At 40.4% G+C, this 20,135-nt stretch overlaps 1 protein-coding gene and 1 long non-coding RNA gene across 3 annotated transcripts; one reads left to right on the top strand and one right to left on the bottom strand.

Moving 5' to 3' along the window:
- The first annotated feature begins 419 nt into the window (after positions 1-419).
- On the top strand, positions 420-9,191 carry FGG (fibrinogen gamma chain). 2 transcript variants are annotated; one of them, XM_077846456.1, is made up of 10 exons: positions 420-573; positions 662-706; positions 949-1,132; positions 1,245-1,338; positions 3,381-3,511; positions 3,797-3,930; positions 4,877-5,061; positions 6,484-6,761; positions 8,294-8,463; positions 8,967-9,191. In XM_077846456.1, exons 1-10 carry the CDS (start codon positions 496-498, stop codon positions 8,979-8,981), a joined length of 1,314 nt encoding a protein of 437 aa, XP_077702582.1. In that variant the 5' UTR covers positions 420-495; the 3' UTR covers positions 8,982-9,191. The 2 variants fall into 2 exon arrangements, with proteins under 2 accessions (XP_077702582.1, XP_077702581.1); XM_077846455.1 differs by lacking the exon at positions 8,967-9,191 and having other exon boundaries at positions 8,294-8,870.
- Positions 9,192-11,262: 2,071 nt separating this feature from the next.
- Positions 11,263-18,754, bottom strand: LOC144281674 (uncharacterized). Its single transcript, XR_013350103.1, has 3 exons — positions 18,617-18,754; positions 18,295-18,371; positions 11,263-11,377 (listed from the first exon to the last, which is right to left on the bottom strand). It is a non-coding gene; the product is annotated as an uncharacterized LOC144281674 (long non-coding RNA).
- Between the last annotated feature and the right edge of the window lie 1,381 nt (positions 18,755-20,135).

Genomic DNA, 20,135 nt, shown 5'->3' with positions numbered 1-20,135 from the left:
TAGGTATGTTATCTCATCCCTTGGCTAAGGAAGGACTTGCGCTAAGTTGGATTATGGCACCAGGCTTCATCTTAAGGTTGAGGCGGGTTTGTTCTGGTCGAGGTCAGCCCTCTGTATTTGCTCTCAGCCCCATACTGGAAGGGGTTGCATCACAGAGCTTCCCGGGCCCCCCCTCCCTCCTCACAGCAAGGGCTAATGCTTCACTAGCCTTTGCAGATGAATGTGCTTCACAGGAGAAAGTTTGAGCTGAGCCAAAAAGGAGGAGCTTCCAACTGTGTGCCAATTCTGAGAAGCTGCCTGAGCACAGGGTGGTAGCCAGGATGAGGAAAAAGACGGGAAAGACCTCCCCGCCTTACTGGAAAGGAGGCCCCGTGACCAGCTCCAGCCACTGGCGGCCCTGGCCATCCTTGGAGCTTCCATAAAGGGACAAGAGGAGCGCCCCAGAGGCCACAGTGCTGCCATCACAGGGCTCGGAGCACCGGGCACCTAGACACCATGACTTGGTCCTTGAGTTGCCAGGGCCTAATTCTCTGCTTCTATACTCTTTTACTGCTCCCTTCGACATGCCTGGCAGTAAGTGTGCTGTTTAGAGAACATAGTTACACGGAAAGCTGACAAATATATGATCAACTAGTGACATTTCTGTGTTTTTCTCCTCCAGTACACTGCTACCAGAGACAACTGCTGCATCTTAGATGAAAGATTTGTAAGTAGTTTTCATGTTTCTCACTGCATGTGAAGTGGGGAGGGGCAGAGGAATATCATTTGGCATTTTAAACTTTATTTTTTATTTATTTATTTATTTTTCATTTTAAACTTAAAAAAAAACATAATCGAGGTTTTACCTGTTTTTATTAATGGATTTTATGCAGGTTTTTGTTTGTTTGTTTGTTTGTCTGTTTGTTTGTTTTTGAATCAAGATTTCTAATCACTCTATTCTATTCTCAGGGTAGTTATTGCCCGACTACCTGTGGAATTGCAGACTTCCTGTCTACTTACCAGACCGGAGTAGACAATGATCTGCAGGCTTTGGAAGACCTCCTAAGACGAATTGAAAACAAAACAGCAGAAGCCAAAGAAGTGATCAAATCAATCCAAATCACCTATAATCCCGATGAGCCACCAAAGCCAAGTGAGAAACAAAATACTGCCGGCTGAGACAATGATTCATGACGTTCTTTTGCTGCCATTGCCAGTGGTTCCATTTGCTTATGCCTTTTTATGTCTCTGATCCCATATTACAGACAGGGTCGTGGGTGCTACCAAGGACTCCAAGAAAATGATGGAAGAAATTATAAAATACGAGGCATTGGTTGGATCGCACGAGTCGAATATTCGGTAAGCATTTTTGTTTTAATTCATTCTCCAAGACTTAGTTTTTATTCAGTATTCCAATCTTCAGGGAAAGTAACCTTTTTACCTTTCCCCACTTACAATAAACAATTGATTGGCTTTAGCCTGACCATCTTGAACACAGTGGAGGTAGGAGCTTTTAGTGTGCTATGAATTGCACTGGGTCATAATTACTTTTTAATAATAATATGGGAGGGGGGCGCCTGGTGGCACAGTCAAGTCAATTAAGTGGCTGCCTTTGGCTCAGATCATGATCTCAGAGTCTTGGGATCAAGCCTCATGTCGGGTTCCCCCTCAGTAGAGAATCTGCTAGTCCCTCTCCATATGCCCTTCTCCCTGCTTGTGTGCTCTCTCTCTCTCTCTCTCTCAAATGAATAAATGAGATCTTTAAAAAATAATTATCATATGGAAGAAAGGTGTTCTAGATGTCTTCAAATACTCTTCTGACCAGAATTATCAAAATGGTCACCCCTTATCCAACTTATACAACAAAAATTCAAACTGATGGGAATTTGGTTGTTGAAAATAAGTCTTGGGCAGCCTGGGTGGCTCAGCGGTTTGGTGCCGCCTTCAATCCAGGACGTGATCCTGGAGACCCAGGATCAAGTTCCACATCGGGCTCCCTGCATGGAGCCTGCTTCTCCCTCTGCCTGTGCCTCTCTCTCTCTCTCTCTCTCTCTGTAAATAAATAAAATCTTTTTTTTTTAAGTCTGTTAATAAAAATGCCAACAAATAAGTGATGGGGAATTTGAAAGTAGAGGTATAGGGAGGGTCTTGGCTACAGTAGTATATTATATTGAAGAAAGAGCATAAAAAAACTCATTTTAAGGAACCAAGCATAAAATTATAAAGCAACATGTTGATCACGGCACTATGAACCTACAGTCATGTACTCTCCTCTCTTTACTTGAAAGTAAAATGTCTCTGTTAACAACTTCCTAGGGATTTATAGACTTTCTGAGCATAGGGTTTCAGATATAGTTTAGTTTCTTATTCAATTTTTTCCCCTAAATTTTTCTCAAAGTAGCATAGGAAATTGAGACAAATGGTGGCTGGAGAGAAGTGATCCCGAAGGGATCTATCATCTGTTTGGTATCAGAGGCTATTATTATTTTTGTGCTTATTGTTAGCATTATAAGTTGCATTATTATTGCCCATCATTGAAGTTCAAGGAAACTATTGTGCAGAAATTTTCTAAAGCTCAGGAGATAAAAAAAAAAAAGGGGGGGGTGTCAAATAGTTTGTCTATCCTTCTTTACTTCAAAGAAAGATACAACAGTCTATGCATTATAGTTTTCTGTCATTTCTGAATATGCACAAGCCACCCTGGGAGAAACCCCCCAAAACAGATTTTTACTTCCCTCAGACTCTTTCCAAAGCTATGTAAATGGAAACATTAAGAAGAAGGACAAAGTGTCTGTTGTTTTGCTTTATGTAAAATAATGGCCCAGTTACTTTCCCTATGTGAGTTACAGACTGAAGTAGATCCTCAGTGGATCTACTGTGAAAAGGAATAGCTTTGGACTTGTCAATTACTGAGCAGAACCTCTCCTTCCCTACAAATATTCTGTCCTAAGAAAATCAGGTGGTCTTTCTATTGACCAGGTTCCTCACTCACATAGGTTGTTATTTGCTGCCCTTTATGCAGAAGGTTAAAAACTGGATGATCAGGGCACCTGAGTTGCTCAGTTGGTTAAGCAGCCTACTCTTGATCTCGGTTCAGGTCTTCATCTAGGGGTCAGGAGTTCAAGTCCCATGCTGGGCTCCATGCTGGGCATGGAGCCTTCTTTAACAAAAATCGTCAGAATAACTGCTTAAGATGACATTGTTTATCAACAAGGACTGTTGTTTTCTTTTCCAAGGAGTTTAGAACTTCAATTCACCTCAACTCAGTAACATAATTTTATAATTTTTCCAAGACTGGGGTAATTTATCAGGAAATACTTCTTGAGAACATATTTTGTAAAGAAGATACAGAATTAGTCCCCTGAAAGGAATCCTCTCTTATCTCATTTTTCTGCTTGTAGATTTTTGCTGGAAATATATAATTCAAACAGCCAAAAGATCAATAACCTGAAACAGAAGGTAGCCCAGCTTGAAGCAAAGTGTCAGGAACCTTGCAAAGATACAGTACACATACATGATACAACTGGGAAAGGTAAGTGAAAGGTTTGTATTGGGATGGTTCTTATCACAGCAAATATATAAGGCAAAGGATAATGTATAGAAATAACTTGGAAAGTGTTTAGTCATTAAATCTAAAGTGGCCAATTGCTTAGACTTTTGTTGAGTAGCTGAAAATAGTTTGAAAGGAATGATGATGTGGGAAGTCAGACAATGCTTCTTGGGGCATCAATAGTCTGCAACATGTGAAAAGCTCATCGTGAAGGCTGGAACAAAACCTTCTTCTTCTCCTCTTCTCCTCCTTCTCCTCCTCCTTCAGATTGTCAAGACATTGCCAATAAAGGAGCCAAGGAGAGTGGGCTTTACTTTATCAAACCACTGAAAGCGAAGCAACAGTTCTTAGTCTACTGTGAAATTGATGGGTCTGGAAATGGATGGACTGTGCTGCAGAAGGTATTTCCCCCTCCCCGTGTATATGTGATAAACACCCAGATCAGCATCCGTGTGCCAGATGCTTTTGCAAGCCCTTTGTGAACATTAGTCTTCACAATTTCCCAATTGTCCTATGAGATACGATCATTATCTCTAAAGAGGAGGAAGCAGATACAAGAGGTTCTGTATGTAACTTGCTGAAGGTCACATAGTGAGTAACAGAGTCAGGCAGTCTGGTCTGTGCTTTGACTCTACAGTGTGTTGGGGCTGATGTTGTAGATTCACGATAGGGTATAATCACGGTATCAGAATGACAAAGAGACCTCTTGCATCAGGCCACTCAAGATCTAAGGCTGCCCAGGACAAAAAGACAAAGTCGCCCGGAGGATACAGTTGGGCTATTCCAAGGCAAGGGCCCTCTGTTACCTCTGCCAGGGCCAGGCACCCAAGGCAGATCCTTTAACCTTCTGTTTATCTAGGATCACTGTTACAACTAATCCTGCAGGGGGCGATAGAGAGAGTGAGTGAGGGAAGCGTGGGCTGCAGAGGCAGGTTGAGCAATGAACAGGTTGACCTTTCCACCAACAGAATAAAAATCAGCAATATCAAGGTGGGGTTCTGAAGTCCTCTAAGTGCCTTTTTAAAACTACCTCTGGAAAAAAAAACAAAAACAAAAACAAAAAAACAAAAAAACAAAACAAAAAAACTACCTCTGATCTAGGATTTGCCGCATACCAGACTCTTTTCAGTATTTCTCTCAATTCTCTGGTGTTATCCTGCAACAACCCTTAGAAGTAGGCATCATCATTCTGATTTTACAGACGAGGAGACTAAGGCAGCTTGCCTAAGTTCACTTAGTAAATGGTGCAATCATACTATCCAGATTTTCAACAAGATATTTATAGCATCTTCTTTATGTGCACTGATAATCCACTCTCTCCTTTTGTCCATGCAATTGTGTAATTAGAGGCTTGATGGCAGTTTGGATTTCAAGAAAAATTGGATTCAGTATAAGGAAGGATTTGGACATCTGTCTCCCACTGGAACCACAGAATTTTGGTTGGGAAATGAGAAGATTCATTTGATAAGCACACAGTCGGCCATACCATACGCATTAAGAATACAGCTGGAGGACTGGAACGGCAGAACCAGGTACTGTTTAGAAAGGACTTCTAGTTTTTGTTGTAGAGACAGTCTGGAATGTGCACTCTCTATCAATAGACCGATAGCAAAGACAGCCTGACAAATGCAAAGAGCGCATCCAACCATTTTCCCCCAGAGTCAGTTTGGTTCTTGGGCAGTTCAAAGAGGTAGGTCTCATCCAGGTTGAAGAGTGTTTTGGTACAATCTCCTTGCCCTGGAACCGTATAGACTAATATCTAATGATTACTGAGCGCTTATTATGTACCAGACATTGAACATGAAATTATAACTTAATCTAATCAAAATAACTGTTTCATGAGGAAGGTACTATTATTAATCTCATTTTACAGATTACCTTTCCCTAGGTCACATTGCTGGTATATGGTAAAGCTTAGATTCGAACTCAGGCAGTTCGACCCTTCAGCCTGTCCTCCTAATGACTACTCTGGTTGAAAAGTGAATCCAGACTTTTTAAACTTCCTGGTGCTTTAATGACAATTCATTCAGTCAATCCATGAGCTACCTTAAAATTAAATCAGCTAGCGCCTTTGGTGAAAGTCCCTTCTCTTGCACAGCTCCCTGGGAGGTTTGAGCACAGCTTTCCTAATTAAAATTCAGAAAAAAAATCTAATCCTTTTGCTATGTCTATGAAATAATGAAATATTTTTATCTACAAACAAGTATTTTTAATTTTTCTTTAAATCAGAGAGTATCATAGTCAGCAGACCTTTTCCTGTGAGAACACTTCCCAATTTCCAAGTATTGGAGATTAGGGAAGAGGCTAAATATTTTCTGAAAATTTCTATTCATGCACCAAAGCCCATTCTTTCCTGCACCTCATAGATTTCTGGCCCATATTCACAATTTTTTTTCCAGGGAAGAATTGCTCTCTGATCCTACAGCTTATATTTTGTGGGCCACACAGGAACCATTTCTTTCATGTGATGCTCTAAGAAACTCTCCTTCTTGTCACTATCATACTGCTTTGGGAAAGAAAAATCCCTTTAGCACCTTATCCTTCATGAATGGCTAATAGGGCTGTAACCCCTTCAAATTTGGTGCATTAATTAATGATCACTCAAATGCTAAACACTTAGATAAAGGTGGAAAATACAAAATGCGTCAGATTCATCCACACACCTGGATATGATATTAGGACTTTATAGGAAAAATGCATTAAAATGGCTGATATTTTTAGATGTCACTGGAATGCCCTGAAGGCTTCTAGATTTACGGGTGGTGTTGATGAGCTCTGAACTGGTTCACACATCCATTGCCTCTTGCCAGATTTGCTGACAATTAAACTCAGTGAGCACATTTCAGACTTAAGAAGCAAAGTTAAAAAATCCAAACAATTTTCCTATAAAAAAGGGAACTTCTGAGATCCCTCATGAAGGTCTAGATATGATGTGTCTATTCCCTTCTTTATAGTACTGCAGACTATGCCATGTTCAAGGTGGGACCTGAAGCTGACAAATACCGCATGACGTATGCCTACTATATTGGTGGAGATGCCGGAGATGCCTTTGATGGCTATGATTTCGGCGATGACCCTAGTGATAAATTCTTCACATCCCACAATGGCATGCAGTTCAGTACTTGGGACAATGACAATGATAAGTATGAAGGAAACTGTGCTGAACAGGATGGATCTGGTTGGTGGATGAACAAGTGTCATGCTGGCCACCTCAATGGAGTTTATTACCAAGGTATGGTTTTCTTTCTTACATATATGAATTAGTGTATAGTCTATATTTTTATAAAAGGTTAAACATAGAAAGAAGAAAATGAGAAATAATTAGTGAAAAGATTGGGGGCTTATTATATAGTTCTTCACTTTAAGCCAGAATTGGATAATACTAAACTTATACCTCAAATCAGCCCCTCTATTAGAAATCCACCCAGTTGACACTTTGTGTTATGGTATCTCATCTAGATTTACCATATATATGATCTGGATGGACTAACATTATCATTTTTTAAAAGATTTTATTTATTCATGAGACACACAGAGAGAGAGGCAGAGACGCAGGCAGAGGGAGAAGCAGGCTCCATGCTGGGAGCCTGATGTGGGACTCGATCCTGAGACCCCGGGACCATGCCCTGAGCCAAAGACAGACGCTCAACCACTGAGCCACCCACGCGCCCCAACATTATCATATTTATGCTTGTTAACACATTAGCCTGATGCAGCTTCCCATGAGCTATGTGACAGATATAACCAGTGAGCAGTAAGCAGGTGTCTGAAGGACTAGAGTTAAGAGCAGGGAAGTAATGGTAAGGGCATGGTTCCATGGAAGCTTGAGATTCCAACCTACAAAGTGTAGGCACTTATTTTTGAGTGGAAGTAGCAAGCTGTAGTTTGCTCTAAGGCTGGAATACTTCTAAACACTGGATTTAGCTGACAAATTATTATTACTACCCAGAATTATGTGTTGGGGAAGCCCTACTGATTCTGAAAGATCCATTACGGTAGACAATCTCACTTCCTCAGGGTATCGGACTAACCAATAGATGATTCATAACCCTCTTAAAATCTATTTAAATTTACCTTTTGATTTTTGCAACAATCTCCTCCCCCCACCTTTTTTAAAGAAACTTAACATATCTTCGCACCTACAAACCACGTAATTAAAAGACACTCTCAGGGAAAGTCTTTAATCCACATGACACAGAATAGCTATGTTGATAGCCTGTGGTACAACCCAGTATTGGGCTCAGATAATCCTTTACAAAATTGTGTAAGATCTGGTGCCCAAGGACAAGGAGAAGGCAAATCGGTAGTCTCCACTGTATAATGGAGATGTAAAATAACTTTCCAGAACTGTTTTTTAAAGTTGTATACTCTCCAGTGAAATTGTGTTCAGATAACCTGAGGTCATCTGATCAGGAATTGTGTTCTGAAATTCTAATTGCTTGTAGAAAGATAGCTGATTCCAGGATGGCTAAGCTCAGGAAGAGAGTCTGTTCAGGGAAATGGGGGTTCTAGCCCTGTTAGTAGAGAATACACTTAAGTATGGATGTGATCAAGAAGTACAATGTAGATATAAGAGGTTGACTCATAATAAATGTAGTTCAATTGTAAATCAGGATTTTAGGCATCTTTAGGGATTTTTCAGATAGTATAACACTATAAATTTGATGTATGTGACAGTATATTTTGTAATATACCGTACTTTATGGACTTTCAGAGGTAAGGAAATTCAAGAACAATTATATGTACATCTATGATTTATTTTAGGTGGTGTTTACTCAAAAACATCTACTCCTAATGGTTATGATAATGGCATTATTTGGGCCACTTGGCAATCCCGGTGGTATTCCATGAAGAAAACTACCATGAAGATAATCCCATTCAACAGATTAACCATTGGAGAAGGACAGCAGCACCACCTTGGGGGAGCCAAACAGGTTGGACCAGAACACCATGTTGAAATACACTATGATTAAATCATTTTACCCTGAGAATTAACTTAATTTTTGGTAGTCCACGAAGTTTCAGAAACATTTCTGAAAGTCTCTTACTGTATTTATTAATTTTAAATACTTTATTATGAGTATTTAGCCTTACATGGAAACTAAAACTCACTTTGGATTATATTCTCAAATCACTGAACTTGGAGTTCTTTAAAATTTGTTTATTTAAGGAGATAACATTTTAGCGTATCACTTAAATATATAATAATAAAATTATTGACATATTTTGTATTTTAATGACATCATTTTTGTCTTAGTGATTCATTTGTTTTTATTACTTCTTAAATATTTTGGTTTATACTAATAAAATCAGAATAAATTCTAACATTTCAAATGCCTAAGTATTTTTTCTGTGGTTTTTACGCCCAAATCATTCATATTAATTCTTCTTTTTAAATGGAGAGGATTATATCTTTTTATTTTTGTTTTGCTCATAGGCTGGCGACATTTAAAAGACCATTTCAAAAGTGATCTGCTTTTTTTAAAGGACTTTACCTGAACAGAAAAATATAATATTTTTCCTTTGGGACAATGGACTTACAAAGCCTCACTTCATTTTAAGAGTAAAAAGAACCCATGTTGAGAACTCCACTATCAGTTTTATGCTGGTGATAATTTATCAACAGGCCATTTCAATAAACATTTTGTTTCCTAAAACTAGACACACGGTGCCTTTTACTGACCATTAAAAACCATCACTTTCCTTCAATTCAATAATTCCATTTGGACAATCATCAGTAGTTGCTGAGTTCTTAGTGTATGCTCAATCTTATGCTTGACTCTGAGGGAGTTATAAAGAAAATGGAAATCATGACTTTTGTCCTCCAGGAGATATAAGACAAATACAGAAGAAAACGGCTTAAGCCTGAGAGACAAAAATTAGTATAAGAACATAAACACAAGTCACAATCACATAACTAAGGTACATAGTACCCAAAGTATAACTGGAAATATAAGGTTGGGAATTCTCTCAGAAAAGCCTTTTAGCTCCAGACCCCTGTAACCAGATGTGGACACCCTGAGAGGACTGCACACAACTCAGAGCAGCAAGCTTTAGGGAACGATCTGCTTTGTCTCTCTCTAGCAACTGATGAGGTGAATGGAATGGAGCCATTACATCATTCTAAATCCAGGGATATTAAGGTTTTAGCAGGCACAAAGGAATTGGCAACTTCTGGTGAGGAATAGCAGAGTCTATGTAAGTCAGCATAAAGTTGACCATGTAAAGAAACTGACAGATTTCATGGGCAGAGGATCTGGTTGTTTTATAGTCCTTGGCTTTGGCTTTGGATTCTCTTCCTTTTCACAAATTGTTTCCCAACTCTCTCCCTTCCTTGTTGTCATGAGTCCTGTTTTTTAAATATCTGAATGAGGAGTTAAAAGCATTATATCAACTTCAAGGTATACAACCAAATACCGGTCAGGCTCTAGGATAAGAATATTGATTCATTGTTTGCAGTACTCATCCATTTACGTATGTGTGAAGCACTCATTAACTAACACTTACTGAGCGCCTTCATTGTACCGGCCACTGCGCTGGACAGTGGGGATATTGCACATAGTAGTATTCTCCTTCCTCCCAAACCTCTTCTATACCAACCAGTTCTCAAGTTGCAAATGACCAAGGGATTCAAGTTGCAAATGACCCAGGGGCTCATCTTCCTGTCTTCCTTATTTTTCCTTCCCCATACCATCAAGACTGCCAAACCCAGCTGCCAAATATTTGTTATATTCTTCTTCTTCTCTATATCCATGGCCATCATTTTTGTTGGGATATACAACATCTCCTGTCAGGATAGTGGCAATCATCGCCTTCCTGTCCTCCATGTTGCCTTCAACCTTGCCTCCTCCCACTTCCTCATGCTTCAAACCACTTTAAAACTCAGTCTACCCTTCATGAATCTATAAAAGTCTCTGGGTGAGCAATTTGGTCATAGATAAGAGGAGTTGTATTAATAGTCACAAGTTTTGTTGTGATAATAACATTTCAGTGATATTTACCCAAGAACATTATTTTTGAAAAAGAAAACAGCTATGTAAAGAAATATAATCTAGCCATATATCTAGTAAGTGAAAAATTTAGAAAATATTTAAGAGTGGAAGAATGGATAAACAAGATGATTTATTAGTACAATGGAATTGTATGCAATGATTATGTAATAAGTATAATATCTCTATATGAACATGAAAACATTTACAAAATAATAAGTGAAATTTTAAAATAAAAAACAATTCTATCATGATAATTATGTATAAAGCACTTATGCATATATATTCTGAACAAAATTCAATCTTGGCATGTATACGTTCTTTATACACATTTTTTCTCCCCAACCAATCTAATGTAAGATTTAATACTAAAACATAAAATAAATATAAAGAAGTCCAAAATTTTCTGATTTTTCCCATGATTACTTGCCCAGTGCTTCTTCTAAAATATCAATTATAATATTTTTTCAAAAACATTTTGGAGCTCCCTGTTTTTGTGAGTGTCCCCAATATGTATTTGATCTGCATGTTGGATAATCCAGCATTGATTGCTAAAGGGGGGCTGACTGGTAGAAAGGAACTTCTAACTTTTTCTTTATATACCTCTGTATTTGATTTGCTATACTGAGTACATACCAAATTTAAAATTAATTTTATTTTATTATTTTTTAAATATTTTATTTATTTATTCATGAGAGACACACACACACACACACAGAAAGAGAGAGAGAGGCAGAGACACAGGCAGGGGGAGAAGCAGGATCCTCCCAGGGAGCTAGATGTGGGACTGGATCCTGGGACTCCAGGATCACGCCCTGGGCCAAAGGTGGCTCTAAACCGCTGAGCCACTCGAGCTGCCCTGAAATTAATTTTAAAACCCAATGAGATAGAGAAACACAGATGAACCACAAAATCCTATTTGTTTAGTTACTAACATTCAGTGGTAAATATCAAAGGGTTACAGTTTAAGAAATAAAGCATGAGAAATACTTCCAGATTCAGTTAGATCATGTCTCCACAAATAAAACAGAAATAGAAAAGATTATTTTGCTAAACTTAAAAAAAAAATTTTACTTTTAAGGGAAACAAAGAGTTTAATCTTCATAGAAATAAATTATTTTTCTTCACAGCTCAAGCTATAGATCACTTACTCAACCCTCTCCCAGACATAAAAGAACTAAGGGCACAAAATAGGAAGGCTAAGTGCAAAGCACATGTGCACAGTCTGAAAAACCTACAGAAGTCAGCTTCCAGAAAGGAAGGTCCTGTACAGGTGTCCTGGTGCCATGACTGTAGATCATGCAACCCTCAAGTTTGATCCGGTCAGGAGTGGAATGGGATAGAGAGGCCAGACCAAAGTTGGTCCAGGCAGGCTCCCCAGTGGGGTTCAAGGCCGCAGGGGGAGAGAGTGGGGAAGTCGTGCCCAGGGGAGCACTAGCAGGCTTTTCGGGGGAGGGTGGGGGGGTAAGGGGTTGGGTCTGTGGGGGGAGTAAGGGTTTGGGTCTGTAGGGGGGGTAAGGGGTTGGGTCTGGGGGGGAGGGGTTGGGTTTGTAGGGTGAGTAGGGGGTTGGGTCTGTGGGGGGTAATGGGCTGGGTCTGTAGGGGGGTAAAGGGTTGAGTGGGAGGGGAGTAAGGGGTTGGGTCTGTAGGGGGGCTAAGGGGTTGGGTCTGTGGGGGGGGTAAAGAGTTGGGTCTGGGGGGGTGAAGGGTTGGGTCTGTAGGGGGAGTGAGGGGTTGGGTCTGTAGGGGGGTAGGGGGTTGGGTCTGTGGGGGGGGTAACGGGCTGGGTCTGTAGGGGGGATAAGGGGCTGGGTCTGTAGGGGGGTAAGGGGTTGGGTTCGTGTGGGGGGTAAGGGGTTGGGTCTGTAGGGGGGTAGGGGGTTGGGTCTGTGGGGGGGTAATGGTCTGGGTCTGTAGGGGGGTAGGGGGTTGGGTCTGTGGGGGGGTAATGGGCTGGGTCTGTAGGGGAGGTAAAGGGCTGGGTCTGTGGGAGAGTAAGGGGTTGGGTCTGTGTGTGGGGGTAAGGGGCTGGGTCTGTGGGGAGGTAAGTGGTTGGGTTTGTGGGGGGTAAGGGGTTGGGTCTGTAGGGGGGTAAGGGGTTGGGTGTGTAGGGGGTAAGGGGTTGGGTGTGTCGGGGGGTAAGGGGCTGGGTCTGTAGGGGGGTAAAGGGTTGGGTTTGTTGGGGGTAAGGGGTTGGGTCTGTAGGGGGGGTAAGGGGTTGGGTGTGTAGGGGGGTAAGGGGTTGGGTCTGTAGGGGGGTAGGGGGTTGGGTCTGTGGGGGGGTAATGGTCTGGGTCTGTAGGGGGGTAGGGGGTTGGGTCTGTGGGGGGGTAATGGGCTGGGTCTGTAGGGGGGTAAAGGGCTGGGTCTGTGGGGAGGTAAGTGGTTGGGTTTGTGGGGGGTAAGGGGTTGGGTGTGTCGGGGGGTAAGGGGTTGGGTGTGTCGGGGGGTAAGGGGCTGGGTCTGTAGGGGGGTAAGGGGCTGGGTCTGTGGGGAGGTAAGTGGTTGGGTTTGTGGGGGGTAAGGGGTTGGGTCTGTAGGAGGGTAAGGGGTTGGGTGTGTAGGGGGTAAGGGGTTGGGTGTGTCGGGGGGTAAGGGGCTGAGTCTGTAGGGGGGTAAAGAGTTGGGTTTGTTGGGGGTAAGTGGTTGGGTTTGTGGGGGGTAAGGGGTTGGGTTTGTCGGGGGTAAGGGGCTGGGTCTGTAGGGGGGTAAGGGGCTGGGTCTGTGGGGAGGTAAGTGGTTGGGTTTGTGGGGGTTAAGGGGTTGGGTCTCTAGGGGGGGTAAGGGGTTGGGTTTGTCGGGGGGTAAGGGGCTGGGTCTGTAGGGGGGTAAGGGGTTGGGTGTCTGTACGGGGTGGTAGGTGTTAGGGCAGGTCACTGGTGGAATGGGCCTGGGGCGATAGCTGCCCATGCCCGTCTATGGGGTCTGGGCAAGGGGCGGTCGGGTTTCCCCAGAGGTCCTGCCTCCCCCAGGACGCGTCCTCCGCGGCCGCTGGTGGCGGGGCCGCAAGATGGAGGGTCCGCCGCCATGTTGTCGGTGCCCCCGATGCCCCTGGGTCCCGCGGCCCGACGGCAACGACAGGCCGAGTTCCCTAGTCAACAGCTGCAGGGATCGTTCACTGAACAGATAGCAAGATTTTAAAATAAACCTCTGAAGTGCTGCAGCTTTTTTTTTTTTTCCCAATTCTCTTTAAGCTTAGTAGTTATAAAGATTATGTTTCAGATTTGTAGGTGGGTTGAAAATGAGTGCAAAATGAAGAATATGAGGGTAACAACACCTTGAGAGCTTTACAAGAGCTAAAAGTTTTTTGACTCACTCTAACCAGTATAAACTAGCCAAGGTATTTGTGGTTTGTGGTATCTTCTGTTTATTCCGTTGTTAAGAGTGAAAAACAAAGTATACACTTAACCCTGGAGAAAATATAGCTCCCCAATAATTTCTTTTCTTTTCCCTTTTAAATATTTTTTTAAATTTATATATTCATGATAGACAGAGACAGAGAAGCAGGCTCCTTACAGGGAGCCGGACAGAGGACTCGATCCCAGGACTCCAGCATCAGGCCCTGGGCCAAAGGCAGGCACTAAACCACTGAGCCACCCAGGGATCCCCTCTTTTCTTTTTTTAAAAGGATCTTACTTATTGGAGAGAGAGAGAGAGAGAGACAGCACAAGTAGGTGGAGGGGCAGAGGGAGAGAGAGAGGTAGCCCCCCCCCCACCCGGAGCAGGAACACACACACACACACCCCAACATGGGGCTCCATACCAAGACCCTGGGATCTTGACCTGAGCCAAAGGCAGATGCTTAACCACTGCTGAGCCACCCAAGCAACCCTTCCTGATGATTTCTTATCAGTTAGAGGTAGCTCCAAAAGAGTACAGGAAAGAGAGTTAAAGATAGTAAGAAGAGATAAAGTAGATGGATAATAATAAGCTGTTGATAAAGGGACCAATAACATGGAGCAGACTGGTGTGTGTGTGTGTGTGTGTGTGTGTGTGTGTGTGTGTGTGTCTCCCTTAGAGGCAGAGGTTGAATTAATCATAATCCTGGTAACACCATTCTCACTCGTCTGTGTTGGATCACTCTCTTGACGATTGATTCTCTTCTATTCAAACTTCCTTTTCTTCTCTCTCTCTCTCTTTTAAGGATTTTATTTATTTATTCATGAGAGACACACACAGAGAGACGCAGAGACACAGGTAGAGGGAGAAGCAGGCTCCCTGCAGGGAGCCTGATCTGGGACTCGATCCCAGGACTCCAGGACTCCAGGATCATGATCTGGGCCAAAGGCAGATGGTCAGCTGCTGAGCCGCCCAGGCGTCCCTTTTCTTTCTATCTCCTTAACAAACAATCATTCCAATAGATCTAATGTGCTTATTGGTATGCATTCCTATAAAGCATGAATTGGTCTGTTGTTTATGTATTTTTAAATTATATAAAAGGCATTGTGTCATAAATCAGTGTTATCTGGTTGGTTCCCAAATTCTTTGTTACTGGTCTATGTTAAAATAGGCAGAAAAATTGATTAGCATGTAGAAACTTTTTTCTTATATTATCTTTGCTCAAATTATATTCTCTGAACTGCAATTTTATATCTTTGGGATCTAATAATAAGTGTTAGGGCCTATACTTTATACATCCCTACTTTTTAAAAATGTTACTCTTCTAGTAATTTTTAAATTTCATTTTAGGATCTATAGGTCTGTTAATTGTTTAGAAATTTAACAAAACTGGTCCTTTACTGCAAATACTTTGAGAAACACTGCCAAGGTCTTCATTGTACTTGCTATCTTTTTCATTCAACACTATGTTAAGATCTACCCCTAATCTAAGTACTTTATAACTTCTCTTGATTTTCTTTTGAAGCCAAGGGTTATAAAATAAATACTTTTTTAAAAAAGAAAGTGAATATTACTTGGTTTCAAATCTTATGATTTTATTTATTTATTCATGAGAGACACAGAGAGACAGGCAGAGACACAGGCAGAGATAGAAGGAGGCTCCCTGTGGGGAGCCTGATGTGGAACTTGATCCCAGGACCCAGGATCATGACCCAAGTCAAATGCAGAAGTTCAACCACTGAGCCACCCACATGCCCCCTAAATCTGTCTATTTTTAATTAATATCTAAATTCGTTGCATTATAGTCAGAGAACATAATCTTCTAATGGTTTTTCTTTTATTTTAAGATTTTATTTTTAAGTAATCTCCACACTTAACGTGGGGCTCCAACTTACAACCCCAAGATCAAGAGTAGCAAGCTCTTCCAACTGAGTCAGCCAGGTGCCCCTTGATATTTTGGTTCTTGAGAGAGAGATTTCACAAGCTATTCTGGGACAGAGGAATTATCAGAGATTTAATCGATCCCCTGAAAGTGCACATAAATCATAATCACTCTCCAACAATGATCTACATACCAGAAAACTATTAATATTTTTTCCCTTAAGAAAGAAAACAAAATAAAGATAGACAGTGATAAACATAAGCTTTGGTCCAAATGGCCCTGTAGCCATGGCCCCTTACAAGTACTAAAAAGTAGACTTGACCATTGACTTGTAGAACACTTCTCAGTATTGGGTTTGAAAGACTTTTGGGAAGGCCGACTGGCACAATTTCAAGCTTTTGCTTATTTCAGTTTAATTGGGAAATATCTGAAGGAACAAACTGAGATAAATTCTGAATCATGACATTTAATCGGGTTTACAACTGTATCAAAAAGGTGTTTCCCAAATCCAATTCCAGTATTCTTGCCCCACCCTCCCACCTCCACCTTTCCCAGATCCTTACCCAGCTTTTCTTTTACTGGCAACTTCAAAAGGCCAAAACAACCTCTGGTAGAAGGGAAACCTCCTAAATAAATCTGAATGTTGACTCCCCCTAAATAAACATGGATAGATTCCACTCTTGTGATGAAAGTGGACTCTTCCAAATCATCAGGGACAAATAGTTAAAGTGTGACTTTAAAAAAATTGACCTAACTTTAAGAGACCTTGGACTGGCAATGTTTTCCTTCCTAATTTGCTCTCCTTACATCACAAAGCTGTGGTAAGAGTCAAATGAGAGAACATGAAAATTGCTTCAGAAATTAAAAAAAAAGAAATTGGATTTTGCTGTTAAGATTGGCATTGCTGCATGGGATTTGAATCCAATGCCAGTTGAGCTTGGCAATATAATTTTAAAACTTTAATAATTCTTGCTTTTATTTTATGATATATATATATCATATATATATATATATTTTTTTTTTTTTTTTGCAAGAAAGTTATAAAGATACTGCAGAGAGTTCCATATACTCATCACCCAGTTTTCTCTCCTGCAAACATATTACCCTGATTCATTTGTCAAGTCCGGGAAACTAACTCTAATAGTTACTATTTCCTAACTGCCACACTTTATTCCCTTTCACCAGTTTTTACACCAATGTCTTTTTTCTGTTCTAGGATCCTGTCCAGGATATAACATTACATTTCATTGCCACATCTTCTTCATCAACTTTCTTAACAGTTTCTAAGCCTGTCCTTGTTTTTCCTGACACTGACAGTTTAGAGGAGTATATTCTGCTATAGTAGTCAGATATTTTGTAAAAAGTCCTCCAACTGGGGCTTCTCTGCTGCTATTCTCAGTATGTTTTTGTTTACCTAAGCAAAACTTTACCCAAAAGCATTCTTTAAAATGTCTTGGTTTTACTATGGAATGACCCATTTAAAATAGGTTCCTGGGATGCCTGGGTGGCTCAGTGGTTGAGCATGTGCCTTCCGTTCAGGTCCTGATCCTGGGGTTCTGGGACCGAGTCCCGCATCAGCCTCCCCACAGGGAGCCTGCTTCTCCCTCTGCCTATGTCTCAGCCTCTCTCTCTGTGTCTCTCATGAATGAATGAATGAATGAATGAATGAATGAATGAATAAATAAATAAATAAATAAATAAATAAATAAATAAATAAATCTTTAAAAAAAAAAAAGGTTCCAGGGGCACCTGGGTGGCTCAGTCGTTAAGTGCCCAACTGGGTTTCCGGCTCAAAGTCCTGAGATCGAGCCCTGCTTCCAGTCCCATGTTCAGCAGGGAATCTGCTTTAGGTTCTCTCCCTCTGCCCCTACTCACTTCTATCACCAATCTCTCTCTCTCAAAAATAAATAAATATATAAATACTTTAAAAAATAGTTCCAATAAGAATCACAAAGAAATTTATTTTGATAATTAAATTATTCATACTTTTAATATAATTTCTTGCTGTGAAAAGTCTAAGTTACCTAAAAATGCTATTTCCCCAGACCTTAATATATCATTTTAAATCAGTACCAACTGATATATCTTGTTTTATACTCTTTAATAGAACCACAGTGAAACCAGCAAAGTGTGCCAAATTTAGTGGACTTAAGTTGTATGATGCTAGAATGAATCCATGTTGTTGATATTAACACATCAATTAATTATTCATCTGTATAACGGTTTTACCTTTCAAAAATAACACTTATATTTTAATGCATGCTCAAAACAATTTGATAAATTTACTAAAGCACATTGTAAGTATAATTAATTTATCTTGAAAATGAAGTATTTAATGGACAACACAGTTAAAAAATGACAAGAAGTTAAAAAAATTGACAAGAAGTAAAACAATGGGAAAAACATAGGGACCTCACTTTTACCCATCTTTGTTCCTCTCCCTTCTTTTTCCTCCCTCCCTCTCTCTTTTTCTCACACACATACACACATGTCACATACACACATACTCAGAACTACTTGATGGAAACCTGATTAAAAGTGCTTAAGTGGGTCACCTGGCTGGCTCAGTTGGTAGAGCATCCAACTCTTGATCTCAAGGTCGTGAGTTCAAGCCCCATATTGGGCATGAAACCTATATTAAAAAAAGAAAAATTTAGCAGAAGACCATGAAAATAATGCATCAGGACAGAGAGGGAGGGAGAGAGAGAGAGAACTATTAATATATTTTTGGAATGTTTTAGAATTTGATTTCAAAAATACTAAAAAATCATTCCATTAAATGGCTATTAATTTGGAGACCATTTAAATGTAACAAAATAGATTTCTTTTCTGCATAAGTAGATTAAAGAAAAAAACTGCAGTGTGACAGACACATACGAGATGGAGGAAACCATTTTTTTCTCCCTCCTCAGTTTTGTAAATCCAGTTCAGACTCATTTCTGTATGTTTAAGGAAATTCCCATCTTTTCTCTAGAGCTATAACTTCCAGGGAAACCATCTGGAACCATCAGGGTACTGATGAGTTCTGAAAGTAAAAGTCCCATTAGTTACTCTTACATATATCATCAACCACTCATTCACCTTTCACAGTAAACAGCTTGGTTAAAAAACAACTTTTGCAATACCCTTGAATGCAGGAGACAAATAGAGAAAATCAGATACACAAAACTAAGTAGCCTTCCCATTGTTTCCCAGTGAATCCTTTATAGATTTAGTCTCTGCTGTAAGACCTGAGTCAGAGGCCCTGAAAGAGACTGTACCAGAATTGCCGAAATTTTCATAATTGAGGCATCTCAAATTTTAGAAATTAATTTTAGTACTTTATAACTGTGCATTTAACATTGTTTTGATAAAACATGTCCTGTCAAAGCGCCATTATCTTCTTTTTTATTAGGACAATAATAAAATTACAGATTCATATAGATTTATGCTAGAGCATAGAGTGAGGGCAGCCCTGGTGGCTCAGTGATTTAGCGCTGCCTTCTTCCCAGGGCCTGGTCCTGGAGACCTGGTATCGAGTCTCACATCGGGCTCTCCACATGGAGCCTTCTCTCTCTGCCTGTGTCTCTGGCTCTCTCTCTCTCTCTCTGTCTCTCATGAATAAATAAATAAAATCTTAAAAAAAAAAAAGAACATAGAGTGAATATTTTTCAGAAACATCTTGCATTTTTTAGACCTGAATTAAGTGTGATATTTTAAGAAATATTTTATATGAAATGTAATAGAAAGTAATACAGAAAAGATTCTCTGCTCTGTGTTTCAACAGTACTTTGGATATACATCACAGAATTTTTTCTAATGTTTTGCATTAGGTTAAACCATATGAAATTGCAGGTATTCATCATTTGGATCTACAAAAATGCAATTTTATGTGGTTTACCATCTTGGTGGCATATGTATTTGATTTGCTCACCAATTTTTTTTAAAGATTTTTTTTTTATTTATTTATTCATAGAGACAGAAACAGAGAGAGAGAGGCAGAGGCACAGGCAGAGGGAGAAGCAGGCACCATACAGAGAGCCCGACGTGGGACTCGATCCGGGGTCTCCAGGATGACGCCCTGGGCTGCAGGCGGCGCTAAACCGCTGAGCCACCCAGGCTGCCCTTGCTCACCAATTTTAAGCAACGTGAAGATACAAAACTATACATGCATCATTTGCCTTTCTATTTCAAGAGCATAGCATGCAGGGCTGACAAATAGTAGACATGCAATAAATGGTTGTTACATTTAAAAAAATAAATAAGCGAACTCTCTCAGAATTCAATACATTTAAAATAAATGGGTAAAGAAAGGAACGTTTTCCTACTTCCATGGGATGCAGCCCAGAGAAGGACAAATATCCCATTCAAAAGAAAGCCGGAGGGGTTGTTTTGTTTTGTTTTTATTTATAAGTTA

Source organism: Canis aureus, chromosome 13 (assembly GCF_053574225.1).
Source record: "Canis aureus isolate CA01 chromosome 13, VMU_Caureus_v.1.0, whole genome shotgun sequence".
Lineage (NCBI taxonomy): Eukaryota > Metazoa > Chordata > Mammalia > Carnivora > Canidae > Canis > Canis aureus.
Note: the sequence above shows the minus strand (reverse complement) of the source record. Positions and strands in the feature narration are given on the sequence as shown.